The sequence below is a fragment of the Trifolium pratense genome, linkage group LG3 (assembly GCF_020283565.1).
Source record: "Trifolium pratense cultivar HEN17-A07 linkage group LG3, ARS_RC_1.1, whole genome shotgun sequence".
Lineage (NCBI taxonomy): Eukaryota > Viridiplantae > Streptophyta > Magnoliopsida > Fabales > Fabaceae > Trifolium > Trifolium pratense.
The window spans coordinates 14,081,553-14,097,004 of record NC_060061.1 but is presented as its reverse complement, the minus strand read 5'-3'; the positions used below and the strand labels follow the sequence as shown (position 1 = coordinate 14,097,004).

At 35.2% G+C, this 15,452-nt stretch overlaps 2 protein-coding genes across 2 annotated transcripts; one reads left to right on the top strand and one right to left on the bottom strand.

The window, feature by feature from the left end:
* Positions 1-3,968: 3,968 nt before the first annotated feature.
* On the top strand, positions 3,969-9,358 carry LOC123917882 (60S ribosomal protein L3). The gene is made up of 6 exons (XM_045969761.1): positions 3,969-4,062; positions 4,209-4,300; positions 7,336-7,446; positions 7,573-7,877; positions 8,188-8,597; positions 8,750-9,358. Exons 2-6 carry the CDS (start codon positions 4,216-4,218, stop codon positions 9,006-9,008), a joined length of 1,170 nt encoding a protein of 389 aa, XP_045825717.1. The 5' UTR covers positions 3,969-4,062; positions 4,209-4,215; the 3' UTR covers positions 9,009-9,358.
* A 2,761-nt stretch (positions 9,359-12,119) lies between these two features.
* LOC123913973 (SEC1 family transport protein SLY1) lies at positions 12,120-14,594 on the bottom strand. Its single transcript, XM_045964924.1, has 2 exons — positions 14,382-14,594; positions 12,120-14,300 (listed from the first exon to the last, which is right to left on the bottom strand). The coding sequence occupies exons 1-2, from the start codon at positions 14,410-14,412 to the stop codon at positions 12,469-12,471; spliced, it is 1,863 nt and encodes a 620-aa protein (XP_045820880.1). The 5' UTR covers positions 14,413-14,594; the 3' UTR covers positions 12,120-12,468.
* Between the last annotated feature and the right edge of the window lie 858 nt (positions 14,595-15,452).

Below are 15,452 nucleotides of genomic sequence, written 5' to 3'. Positions count from 1 at the left end.
TGATATAATAAAATGGAGCTGGAGTTAATCTATCTGGTTATGTATATGGTAACTGAATATATAGATTGTTTCAAATTTTAATTAGCTATGGTGATAGAGCAGACGAACATAAGATTAGAGGAAACATAATTTTATGGGTAGCGAAACAAGTATGTATTTTTACTATATATAGTCCTGCATGAAATTGGTAACAGTACATGGGCCTTATTTTGGTTATTGGTATGATCCATTGCAACATGTAGAGTAAGATTTGAATTTAATTAGGAGATGAAATTTTGCCTACCAAGGTACTTGAAAAATGGCATGATTTTGAAGATTCACCAAAATTCGTATGATCAAAAGATTCTTTATCTTAAGAAGAGCCCGACGATTCACATATTCAAGGATAGGAAAACATATTTGCTATCTTTTAAAGGTTATTGTGCGAGTGAGTAATGTGGTGCAAGCTTCACAAATAATTTTAATATCAAGATTTATCATATGATGAATCCTCAACACATTATTTTTTCCTCGTTTATACTTTTTCTCCTCTAGGTCGGAGCTCTGTCGCGGATATAATAATGTTGGTCACCGAGACTCTTCTATCAAACACAAAAATCACAATTTTACAATCTCTCCCCGTATTCTAATATAGGAAAAAATGTATATTTTTTAGATTTTTTATCGGACCTAACTAACTCTACAAAATTATTTGTAATGTGAAAATTTCCCCCACTTAGGCATGACAATTAATAAAACTCATACTCACGGGTATCCTCCCAAACCATATCCGTTTTGACGGGAAAAATTCGAGTTGACTGGGTTTGGATTTTCCCCGATTTCAAAAGATTGGTTTGAGGCGGGTAATAGGTACATTGATACCCACCCCGAACCCGTCCCGCTTATATTAATAATTAGATTTCACCTCTTTTAAATTAGAAACGCTTAAACAATCTCTTAAATTACATTCATATATTTATTTTTTATTTTAAATTTGAGTATTAAACAAACCATTTTCTCTATTTTTTTTCTTTATTTTAAAAAATATTGTTGAGAGAAAATAATTTTGGACATTTAACTTTTTTTAAATAAAAAAATACTAAAATACAATCTAAATTCATGTGGAAAGAGGTGTAATGGGGATACCCGAAACCCGATGAGGATCCCCGATCCCCGTTGGGTACGGGTTTGGGGTTATTATTTTTATCCCCGCTCGAATTTGGATGGATTTGGGGAAACACAAACTTTATGGGTTTGGGTTTGGGGAGGGCAAAATCCGTCCCCGCCCCGCCCCATTGTCATGCCTACCCCCACTTACAAAAATACATTTAGATCATCTCTCAACCAATGGAGACTCTAAAGACATGTCTTCAAGCCCAACACTATTGAACTTAGTGCGTGAATATAAATGACGAGTGACTCGGTAGCGCAAACTTGATAGCAGATGACCCGATAGCAGAAACTTTATTATACGTCATGACCCAACATATTTTAGACACTATAATACCATTTTATAATTTTGGGTTGAATTTAACTCAATGCTACAAAATCGATTTATACAGTGAAAATTTCTCTCACTTATAAACATATATTCAAGTCACCTCTTACAAATAAGGTTACCAACATATAATGTGTTGAAGATTCACCGTGAAATGTGTAGATAAGTTAATCCAAATATTGAATCAATCTTGAAGAAGTGTGAAGATTTATTTGTATTATAAAAAATAGGCCATCGAAAAGACGCTTCATGTAGTAAATGCTGATAGATTCAAACAGTATAAAAAGACACGTTGAGAAATTTTCTTTGGTTTTAAATATGATTTTTTTTTAGACAACATAGGTTAATGTAATTATTGTGTTTTTTGATGTTAGTTCATAAGTTTCTGTTGATTTCGATTTAGCCGCTGAAAATTATAAAATTATTGTTTTCAGTCCTTCTATCAACTTATTGGACTAACATGACGTGATTTTATTAGACCACATATGACATCAACTATTAAAATCAACAATTTTAGAGCTAAATGAGAAAAAAAAAACTTTCTAGGACTAAATTCAAAATGTTATAATTATAGGTACTTTAATCATATTTAGATATTATTTTTATTCTAAAAATATATTGGGCCAGATGGAATGAACATAGAGTCTAAAGCCCATCGAAATGGACATAGTCGCCAAATTTTCATGGCTGTTTAGTGTTTACTAAAGATGAATTTCCATCTCAAGACCGTCTAATTTTTTTTTCTGGTTACAATAGAGAAAACAAAACAAAAGATTAAACAGAAGCGAAAGCTACTCCCGGATGAAGCCTATCCCCTGCGCATCAGCGAGCAAGAGCATTGAGAGGTCACCTGGGGGCGTAGAGATTTTCACTAAAGATGAGTCAGATAACGCACCCATCTTTGATAAGGCATCCGCACACGCATTACCTTCCCGTAGTGTATGGTTAATCGCAACCTCCCAATCTCTAGCGAGGAGTTGACGAATACTAAAGACTTCATTAGCGAACCTGTGGTGAGCAGACACACCGTCCCGAATAAGGTTAACTGACTGAAGCGAGTCTGAGTAACATGTAACCCGACGGAACCCACTTTCCCAACATATGTGTAAACCATGTAACACCGCCATGAGTTCTACGAATAAGATACTTCGAACATTAGCAGCTCCGTAGAATCCCGAAATAAAAACACTGTTATGATCCCGAATCAGACCACCGTAACCAGCTGAACTTGTAGCGCCGAAAAGGCTTCCATCTACATTGAGACACACGGTACCTTCCATAGGTGGGGACCAAGATACTAAACGCGTGTTAACGGGCGTAACTGCTACCGAATGCGGAGGCATAAAAGCAGCTTCACAGGATTTTAGCAAGGAATAAATCTTTCCCATACTGGTGTGAGTATTTTCTCTATGGTTATTGAAGACAATCGCATTCCTTCCACACCAAATCACCCAGAGAGCAATGAAGAAGAGAGATCCATGAATCTTACCCATATTTTTATACCATGTGAACGTGTCAGCCCCTTGGGAAGAGTCGCGATTAAAAACCAAACCAGTCAGATTCCACACTTGTGCTGCATCCGGACACGAGAATAGGCAGTGACCGATGTTCTCAGAGGCTCCTGCACAGCGAGGACAAATATCGGTGTTGCAGACCCAACGGTGTTGCAGAACTGCGCGCACAGGAATGGATTCATGAATGAGTTGCCAGACAAAAAATTGAATATTTGCCGGGAGATTAAGCTGCCAAATCCACTTCCAGTTGACATGATCATAAAGCGGTGCTGGGTTCAAAAGCCAATTATAAGCATCCTTGACGGAGTACATACCCGAACTCGAGTTACTCTAAGTCCAAACATCAGGCAAATTCTGCACTATTCTAGGTTGGGTTGCTGTGATAGCATTGGCAACATTGTCCGGAAGATTAGTATACAAAAAATTAAAATTCCACTTACCGTCAAACCAAGCATCCTTAATCCTTGCGGAAGTGTCCTGAATTGCTACATAGAGTACAACCGTACATAACTTTTCTTTAAGAATTCAAGAGTCATACCAAAAGCTTGTCTCGCCATTACCAACTTTGAATGTGAACCCATCTTTTAGCATTTGCATGGCCTTCGCCATTGAGTTCCAGATCACAGACCCGCCAGTAACAGTTACGTTAAACGGCAGCTGCCCCTTCAGGTATCTATCGTTGAAGAGACTTACCCACAACTTATCCGGTGTCTGAAGAATCTCCCATGTAAGTTTACCAAGGAGTGCCGTGTTATGAGACCGAGAGCTTCTCACTCCGAGGCCCCCATATTTGCGTGGTTGAGTAATTTTCTTCCGGCTAACCTAAAATCAAACAATTGAAATTTTAATCTCAAAATTTTTTATTACAAAAAATAAAAATATATCGTAAGATCTGAATTATTTAATTTTAATCGGACGGTTCAGAGGTAGTAAGTAGGACACAATTTCTAGTTTTTTAGGGTTTAGAAATGCGAAGAGTAGGCTGCTGTGCTGCCAACCTCTATATAAAGGACGAAGCTTGTACACCAAACCCTCACACCATTTCTTCTCCCTATTTCTCTATTGCGGCAGGTAAACATTTCTTCTTTCTCGTTCTTTTCTTTGCTCCATAGATCTCTCTGTTAATCGTTATTTGCTTTGGATCTATTAGGTTTTATCTTTATCACCAATGCTTATAATTTGAGTTTAACACTGTGTTTTCCTTTCAATTGAATTAGGAAAAAAATGTCTCATCGGAAATTCGAGCACCCTAGACACGGTTCTCTCGGCTTTCTCCCAAGGAAACGAGCTTCACGTCATCGTGGAAAAGGTTATATCTACATTTTGTTTTTAATTTGTTCAATGAATGATGAAGATTGAATCTGATTTGTTAGTTGTAAATTGTTTTCAAACTGATTGATTTTCAGTGGATTATCATGTTATTACCATTTTCCTATTTGATGATCGAAATTGCTTCCATTGATAACTGATTAATCAAGGCTGGAATCTCAAAAACGGCTTATCTATCCTTAATCCTTTGATAGGGTTTTTGGTATGGAATACAAATAAGCTAGAGAATTGGCATTCATTTTGCCATAGGCCTTTGGTTTGGAAGTATTTCTTTATCACTGATGGTAATTGGTGCTTTCATGATTATTGTACTGAGATGTGATTATTAGATCAGTTTGAAGGCTTATTTTCAACCCCAAATTGTTTTTCAATTTTTATTTTTAAACTATATGATACACTTATTATTTTATTTCTCATTTTTCTTTTCATGAAATGAATGAATACATTCAGACTTTAAACTCTTCATTTGTAATCTGAGCAATCTATTGAAGTTAACTAAGTTTTCTTTTAATGAATTTTTATTTTCATCATGATTTTGTCTGTTAAGTTCTATTTTAAATTATTCTTGTGACTTTATTTAAGTTGAAAACCTGAAGATATTTTCTCAGGTACATATGAATACTCTCTCTATTCATTAACATTGAATTAAAATTTGAATGATAAATATATGTTCTTAATTAATACTAACATTCCTACATTATAATTATAATTGGTTTAATTTTTTTTTCCTTTAATATTGTAACAAATTGAGTTATTCCTACATTTTGGTACATGTGCTTCCCTACTCATATATCTGCAACATATTACTATGTAATTCGTTTCGAAAACAATAAAGATGTACTTGTTGGTTACTTGGTTTGTTTATTTCTTACAAGTAATTCAAAAAAATTGCCAAGTTATACTACAATTATTATATAATTTAATGACACAATCAATGATATGTGTGTGTTATACCTTGTCATATGTCTCAATTTGCCTTCTTATACTGTTTTGAAAATTAGCAACTGTGTGATATATCTACTTGATACCTTTGTTTGCTTCACTATTCATTTCTCTATTTAATATCTGCTGTTTCTTTTTAATACTATATGTGTTTTATAGTTTGAATGACTTTCCCTCTCATTTATTTGTCTTTATATATATATATATATATATATATATATATATATATATATATATAGAGGATGTATCACATGAGAATGTCAATTATATATGAGAATGGTGAGAATGAATATGAGCCATGTGATAAAAAATGTGTGACAGAGATTAAAAAAAAGACTCTTTTAATGTGTCACATGAGATTCTTTCTTCTCACAACACAAACCGCTCTGCTGCTTCTGTCACTCTCTCTTCCTTCCCAGAACTCCTTTTTCTCTCAAACACAACTTCCACCCTTCTCAGTTCCTCTTACTTTTTTTTCTACACATCAATCCTCATTTCTCAGTTCTCACTTGTGTGTCTTCATACTCATTCTATTCTTTATTAATTCAACAAATTTATCCAATTTGCTTGATCTAGATCTAATTACAAAATAAATAGAATTTAAAAGCATAAAAAAACTCATTATAAGTTGTTTTGAAACCATATCTGCATCGATTGTGGTCTTACTACAGTAACCCAATCCTACCGGTACATTTTGCAGAGGGTGGGAGATCGAAGAACATGAAAGGGTAAAGGGTTCAAAAGAAATAAGAATGGAGTGGGAAAACGACGGCGACCCTGTGCTCGCGCCGGCGAACGACGGCACACCTGTGCTCACGAAGACGACAGGAGGGAATAAGATGAGCGGCCGGAACTGAGCGGCCGGAATAAGGTGAGCGGTGGGTGTGGTCTATGTGTGATGTTGGGGAGAGAGAAGGGAGGCGTGTATTTGTTGGAGAGAGAAAGTTTAACAGAATGTTTTAATCCTACTCCTTCATTTTAATCCAATGGCTATTATTCATTCTCATATTCTCATATATCTTTATCATTCTCATAATATACATCCTCTATATATATATATATATATATATATATATATATATATATATATATATATATATATATATATATATATTTGATGTTTATGTCTTTCTCCATGGTTGGTGACCAATTTTGAAATGCAAATTATATCATTCTTGAACCTAATTGATACTAACATATGTCTTTATATATTCCTGTTTGATGTTAATGCCTGTTTCTATGGTTGGCAACCAATTTTGAAATGCAAATTTTATCATTCTTGAGCCTAATTGGCATTAACATATTTTTGCTTATATTACACTTGATTCAATTCTTTTTACCTCTTTAGTATTTTGACAAACTGAGTTATTTATACATTGTGGCATGGATGCTTCACTATTCATATCTCTACAACACATCTTTGTTTGCATTGTATTGACTATGGGTTCTATTAGATTATTACTATGCAAGTAGTTTGCAAAACAATAAACATATTTGTGCTGTTTACTTGGTTTATTTAATTCTTAGAAGTACACCATGAAATTTGCTACATTTTACTACAACTATTATTTAATTTATGACACAATCAATGACATGGTACCTGTTTCCTAAAACATACCATTTGTTTTCTGCATTTTCACCAAGGTAAGTATTTTTGTGTCTTCTAACTTGTCATATGTCCCAATCTGCTTTCCTATGCTGTTTTGAAAATTAGTGATTCTACCTACATATATTTGGTACCCGTGGTTGCTTCAGTATTCATCTCTATATTTGATATCTGCTGTTTCTTTTTAATAATGACTACCCCTTCTCATTTATCTGTCTTTATATACCTCTTTTTGATGTTTATGTCTATGTCTCTAAGGTTGGTGAGCAATTTTGTTTATATTAATGTGATTAACTTTTATATGTAGACTATTCTCCCGTTTTCCTGATACCAAGTGTAGAATATATATATATATATATATCCCTATGCTTGTTAACATACTACCATATCTAGTTGCATGGTTTTGGTTATTAATGTTATGCGACTGTTCTTATTCCCTAAATACCTCATCTAATTTGCCACTGCAGTGAAAGCCTTTCCAAAAGACGATCCCACCAAACCATGCAGGTTGACTGCTTTTGTTGGCTACAAGTCTGGGATGACTCATATAGTTAGGGAGGTCGAGAAACCTGGATCAAGTAAGTGTGATGTTTTGGCATTTTTTTAAGATCATCACATGTTTTTTTTGTCTGTTTCTCTTTCATGGTGGCTTATATGCATGACCATGGTGAATTTGTGCCTAATAACATTCATTGCTGTTGTAGAGCTTCATAAGAAGGAGACATGTGAAGCTGTCACTATCATTGAAACTCCTCCAGTTGTTGTTGTTGGAGTGGTGGGATACGTGAAGACACCACGAGGCCTTCGCACACTGAATACTGTTTGGGCTCAGCATCTTAGTGAAGATATCAAGCGCCGGTTTTACAAGAACTGGTGCAAATCAAAGAAGAAAGCTTTTACCAAGTATACCAAGAAATATGAAACTGACGAAGGGAAGAAAGATATTCAAACTCAGCTTGAGAAATTGAAAAAGTATGCCACTGTCATTCGTGTTCTTGCTCATACTCAGGTACCAAGATTGTGCTTGTTGTATTTTATTTGAGTTTGTTTCTTTCTGTTAACTTTTTAAACAACCTTCATTAAATGTTTTATAAGTGAGGCATAACAGACTTGATTTTGATTCGCATATCTGACTTATATCATTATGGTGTTCAAATACTGTAAATCTGGCCTACTGTGTTTACATGTAATCTTTTTAAATGTGTTAGTCGTGTCCATTTATTTACTAGTTGTAACCTTGTAGGTATATTTTTTTTCTGACTTAAAAGCTACTTCTGTTAATGGTGAAACATAATGGCATATTTCTTTGTTTTCTGTAGATAAGGAAGTTGAAGGGTCTAAAACAAAAGAAAGCTCATTTGATGGAGATCCAAGTTAATGGTGGAACCGTGAGCCAGAAGGTGGACTATGCATATGGTTTCTTTGAAAAGCAAATCCCTGTTGATGCTGTTTTTCAAAAGGATGAGATGATAGATATCATCGGAGTGACTAAAGGTAAAGGTTATGAAGGTGTGGTAACTCGTTGGGGTGTCACTCGCCTTCCACGAAAGACGCACAGAGGTCTCAGGAAGGTTGCTTGTATTGGTGCCTGGCACCCTGCTCGTGTTTCTTTCACAGTTGCCAGGGCTGGGCAGAATGGATATCATCATCGTACTGAGTTGAATAAGAAGATCTACAAGGTTGGCAAGACCGACCAAGAGTCACATACTGCCATCACCGAATTTGACAGGTATACTGGTAGACGTGTATTCTCAATAAAACATATGTATCTTGGTTAATCTTATGAAAGTTCAAAGATGTTCATATTGAATTGCATTAATTAATTGTAATTCTCTATATCCAGATTATGCATTACTTAATTATGTTATGTGCTAACTACAGGACTGAGAAGGAAATCACCCCTATGGGTGGATTTCCTCATTATGGTATTGTGAAGCATGATTATCTTATGATCAAGGGATGCTGTGTTGGACCAAAGAAGCGGGTTGTCACTCTTCGTCAGTCACTACTCAAGCAGACATCTCGATTGGCTCTTGAAGAGATCAACCTGAAGTTCATTGACACCTCCTCCAAGTTTGGACATGGTCGCTTCCAGACTACCCAGGAGAAACAAAAGTTTTATGGTCGGTTGAAGGCGTAATTTATTTTACAATTGTGACGTTTATCAGTTCTGTTTGGAGCCTTTGCAATCCAATTTGGCATCAAAATAAGACATTTAGTGAGTGGTCTTTTTATTTCTTAGAGTCAGTCGTTCTTCGGTTCTCACTGAGAACACAGTTTTGTTATTTCCTTTCGAATTGAACCTTTGCAATCCCATTTTGCATCAAAATAAGACATCTTGTGAGTGGTCTTTTTATTTCTTAGAGTCAGTCAGTGGTTGTTTTACATTTCTCGGTCAGAACACAGTTTTGTTATTTCCTTTGAAATTGGAACTCTTCTATTATTGCTGTTTTACTTTTATCAGCTAAATTTTGATGGTACTTTTGGATATTTTCATGGCCTTATTTATATTTCTATTTGCCTCTTTTATACTCCCCCGGTCCTTAATACAAGAAAAAATTTACTTCTTAGATTCATTGAGAATCTAATGTATATAGTCTATAAATATAATATGGACTAGATACATTAGATTCTCAATGAATCTAAAAAGTAAAATCTTTCTTATATTAAGGACCGTAGGGAGTATTAGTTTGTAGATGAAGTGATAAATACTACTATTTCTTTTGAGACGCCGAATTTGAAGAGAAAATTGATATTCATTTAAAGGGATATCTATGTATGACTTGTGCCTCTTTTAATATGAGCTAAATTAGTTAGTTATGCACAACACACAAATGCTACATGACTTGTGTAGATAGTACTAGATAGCTATAGTTATATAATAGTTTCAAAATCAGTAAGTGATCGAGTTTAAGTGATCAATGAGTTTCGTTTAAGAATGAATTATTTGGAAGAATCTTGAATAATTTTTTAATATTTTTATTTATTTTTCAACTGAATATCATAGTACCAGATTCCTAGAGAACCATAGGGTTAACAAAAAAAATACTATCTCCATGCATATTACCGTTTTAGCGAACGTGTTTGCAATTCAAAGTAGATTTAGAAAATAGAGCATGCCAAACATACAAAATGTAAAACTTAATATCTTTCTTCAGATGCATTTTGTTGGAGATGAAGAGCTTTTTTTGGTTTAGTTTATCTACTGACATAAGTATTTCGACACTATTTAGAAGAACTTATGAAAACAACTTATGACATACTTGTTCAAAAAAACTTATGACATATGTTCATAAACTCTTCAAGATATCTTATGAAAACAATTTATAGCTTATACAAAAACAATTTTAGCTTTATTTTAACTTTATGCTAAAAGCTGCAGATTAGTTATTTATCCAAACAAGGCCAAAGTGTGAAAGCTGTCCTTAGTTACAATGTTTGAGGTTAAATGTTCAAATGATTTTCATCTATATATTAGGTGTCTAATTCCTATTTGACAATACTCATGAAATGGATGAGCTGTGGCAATAGGAAGCTTTATATATATTTCATTTTTTTAAAATTTCTGATATTCAATTTAGCTTACAAAAGTTGACACTTTGAACCAAGATAGTTGAATTATTTTCATTGAAAATTAAGAGTATATCATTGCACAGAAAAATGATGCTCAACAATATAGAAGCATGACAGTGAAAAGCGTAGAGTTCTATATGCCGATGTGTTAGCAAAACTAAAGCAGGGAATTACAAATTCAGCAATTTGAAGTCCCTCGCCAAAGGGGGAACTTGCAGACCCTTGATGTGGGAGATAGAAGACAGAAGACGAAGAAAGGGATGAAGTTGGCAATGTTCAATACAACAAAGTGTAATACGTGTGGCAAGTGATGTTATGACATTCTGTTTAAATCTGTTATTGAAATCCTATGATTCATTTTCAGAGCATCATGACTCAACTCATATCTTGTCTTTTTGAACTAAACAACTGACAGATCTAGCTGCCGATCTGAATGTGTTTTTTTTTTTTTTTTTTATAAGCAGCCGATCTGAATGTGTAATTTAAGTATGTGGATAAAGTATTATGATATTGCAGTTAAGAAAAATTAAAGGCATACAGAAAAAAGGTCCAATCTGCTAGAAAGTATTTGATGCAGCAAGCTGTCCTTATTAAAGGAAATTATGCAGCCTGTATCTAAACCAGTCAAAAACTACCAACACTTTATCAGTGAAATGTCATGAAATTGGAAATTTTTTGTTATTGAAAATGCAATTTAAAAGGTCTGCTATGAGGTTTTTTAGAAGGGCGCATGTCTTTGAACTAGAGACAGAACATATTATAATTATCTGCGGAAAGTGGCCGCAAATTGATTATTTCAAACCAACTCTACTTTCAGACCAATGTCTTGCATTGCAACTAACTCAATTTGAAAGAGACTACAAGCATGCACAAAAGCTCCATCAAGCATATCTTAAACTAGGAGGCTTTTTTTAAGTAAGGGTGTATTCAACTGTGATTTAAATTTAAAGTGCAATGTGGCGGGATCTTAAAACATTGAAATATAAGGTTGGATACACAGTTACTTTCTTCCTTTAAAACCAAATTCACTTTACAAGAGCTTCTTTACCTGAACAGAAATGTTAACACCATCATGATTACCCATATTCGGCTGCTAGCAGCACATACATATAGGTTAGCTTAATGCAGAATTACTGATGCAATTTTGAACAAAGCAGGTGGTGGTGGTGAAGCAATGAAATCATGAACAATAGTAGCAGGAAAACATATTGCTGGATGGCATAACAATATCTGGAAATGATGAACGAAGTATAACCTTCCAGAACTATTGTCATTAGACTTATAGGATAGACATCTCAGAATGCAAATGGGATTCATTCATACTTGATACTGGGTTCGACAAGAAAAATTAAAATATTAATTAAACTAGACACCAGCATGACAAAAGATGTAACTTCATGGCCATAGGCTTGATTGGATACACAAGATTTAGGCTGTAATACTCACAAATCCACCAAACAGATCGATCTACACTACTTAAACCCCAAACAGATCAATCTAAATAAGATGCTTCAAGAATGGATAATTAAACTAAAACATCAGCCTGACAAAAGACGTAACTGCACGGCCATAGACTTAATTAGACACATGATTTAGGCGGTAAGTAACACTCGCAAATCAGCCAAATAGATCAATCTAAACAAGTTGCATACAAAATGGTAGGAAGAACAGCAAAATGTGTCCAATTAGACGCTTGCTCTCATTAATACATTATGATTTTCAACATAACATCTCATTTGTGGAGTGAAAACAAATCATCAAAGGCAGGTCGTGCATGTCAATAAACAACTTTTCACTACAATGAAATAAAGCATAATTGACTATGCTACAAAAAACTACAAAGAAGTGATCCCCTTGCTTTATAATCAAGAAGGCACTGTAAAGCACAAAATCCTTCATCAGTTTTAGACAATGAACATCAAAAGCAGATTGATTTTTCCTGTTTTACCTCATAATATCTGAGAGTTTTCTTCTGTATACTAAAGAATAATTTGGCAAGCCGAATTGTGGATACATTCACATCTGAACTACTGAGGAGGGGTAGAACCAACATTACCCAAACCCATCTTCTTCCCCAACAATGTAAGCTGCTCTACAAAGTCCACTCCAGTTAAGAGTTCGGTCGTTCCATATATAATATGCTTGGGAGGCTGCTGATTTTGTGCAAGCTCTTGCAGACTGCAATATTCAACATAATTACCACCACCAATCATGAACACAATTGCTTCCTTAAATGGCCCTTTCAAAAGGCTGCTACTTGCTCCCGAACCAGACTTGGGAGCACGAGGATCGAATGCCAGGTACCCATCTGTTTCAGGATTTGGTCTCCCTTCAATCAAGGCTTCAACAGTCCTTGCCAATGCTAGCTGCCTGTCACTAGATAAGAGATTTTTGACACCGGCAGTCACCGCACTTATTGACTGTCCATAGAGCTTCTCGGCCCAGTCAACAATATTACTTCTGCTAGCAGAATTCGCCGATGCCAACGAAACATTCAGAGACTTAATCTTTTTCACATACTGAAAAGCAGCAGTATCAACCTCACTCTCTCTCAGCGCTGTTTCCACAGCTTCCACTTCAGTCGGATTAATGGTTTCCGATGAAATAAGATACATGATGGCAAATCGAAGCTTATCCATCTTGGTTCCCTTCCCTCTCAGCACACCAAGAAGTTCACTCCGCTCAATACCCCCTCTAACCATCATGTCATTCTCCTTCTTAGCATAAGAATCAAGTGACCTCTCCTTGATCTCACCCAACAAAACAGTAGCAATGTTAGTATGCTTATCAATCACCTGCTTCCTCTCAGTCAGCTCAGGCAGAGAGTTCACAGCATTCATCAAATACTTTGTATTACCAATCAAATCCGTCCCATCAAACTCAGCACCGTGATTTCCTCCGGTCCTCTTATTCACCTCATCAACATCACTCTTATACTTATTCAGCTGAGTCTCAATCTCCCCCGCAACCTCAGGGAACTCTAACCCCCCATTCGTAACCCAAAACGTATCAGCACTATCCAACTCATAAGATCTCATCCCACCTTTCTCTCCCTGAACACTCAACCTATTCAACTTCAACCCAAGAACATCATGAACCAATGGCCGATACCTAAAATCATGCTGAATGGCAACCGGAAGCTCAAAATTCCTGTCAAAAATACACAAAACAGGCCTCTGAAAAGAACTAACAAAATTCCCACCCTCAGTAAACAAATTATTCTTCGACAACAAATGATCACGAATCCGCTGATCCAAAGCAGTAGCAACCATTTCAGCCGGACCACCACGCGGACAACGAATAACAGGCACTACACCAAGCGTCGCCAAAACACAAAACAATCCCGAAACAATCTTCTCAACAATATCCTCAATTTCACGGTCACCAGCAGAAGGATCATTAAGCTGAAGAAAACAAGATTTCTGAGCCAACGAAAACAGGTTATCCTCAAGAGTAACAAACTCAAGATACTGATCATGAACTTTCGAAATCCTCTGAATCGAATCAGAACCTAGGGTTCCAGAAGCGAGATCTTCGAGTAAAGGACGAGGAATTGAAGTCGAAAAATTGAGGTGAAAAGTCTGGTAAAGAGATCTAGAAGCATCGGCGATGATTCTCTGAACATTGGATTGAATCGGTTGAACAAAATAAACGGCGGGAACGTCGTGAACGGGTTTACGATCTTTATCGATGAGGAAATAAAGAGTAACGCCGTGTTTGCGAAGATCTTTGACGTGAATTAACGGAGAGAGAATGTTTTGGCAGAATTTGTCGTAGATGAGAATTTTGTATGCTTCTTCGTTTGTTGTTCCCGATGCGTTTAACGGTTGATTTAGGTTTAGCATTCGTGCGATGCATTCTGAAATTGAAATGGATCGAGTTAATGGAATTGAGAAAATGAAGAAGAAGAGATAGAAAATGGAGGAGAGTTAGTTATTACCTGTTTGTTTCTGGCGAAGATTGAGAGTCATGGTGCAATTTTGGTATGTTGATGGATCTTTGAAGAGTGAATGAGTTCGCTGAGTTTTGGAATTGGGATTGCCGCGATGGGTTTCTCAGATCTTCAATTCTTGTTCGCTGCTGTCATCGTAATCGTAACTCATACACTTCATACACCTGTGTGTTAACAAAAAGAGTTTAAGAGTTACTCTATAAAATATTTTTACACGATCGTCCAATAAATAATCATCATTTTGTCTTGTCATGTCAAGAAAGTGGAGTGAAGTGGGGTGATGTGGCGAAAAATATGGTTGATATTGGTTGACAGTGTAAAATTATTTTACACCGTCGGTACATATCAATTAAATCCTAATAAAAATCAATTACAGTATTTTTTTTTTGGTTTATTTATTTAGTCCCTTATTTAATTGTTTTTTTAAAAAAATAAATTCATAAAAACTTAGTAATTCACACTTTTTTCACACTTTTTTCTTTTATAATTAATGTTAGTTTTTTTTATTTTTTTTACATTAAGTAGTCAAGTAATGTTAGTTGTTAGTATTTCAATGTTATGTTAATTTTTTTCTCATTTGCAAGGACTTAAACTCTGGACCTCCTGTTCCTTAATTCTTATCTCAACTAGTTTAACGAGTTGAACTATCCATTTCACCCTACTAATTCACACTCTAATATAAACAAACTAAAAAAATTTAATTTTTTTAGATTTAATATTTTTTAGTATTTTTGTTTGATTGGTAGGAATTGAAATTGGCAAGGTAATAGAACTTGGATGTGATCATTGGTTCAAGATTCAATATGTTAGATTGGAGTTTTTTTTTTGTTACAAAGCTAAATGAGAAAGAAAAAAGAAAAAGAAAAACTATTCTCTCATGAAGAGAGTCCCTGTAGCGTCTGCATTGAGGTAGTTCAAGAGGCCAACCGGAGGAGAGGTATGAATTAATAAATCATCATTTGAATAAGCACCCAGTTTTGCTAGGAAGTCAGCACATTGGTTGCCCTCTCGGAGAGTGTGACACAAAGAGATGGTACCTTGTAACAAAATATCTTTAAT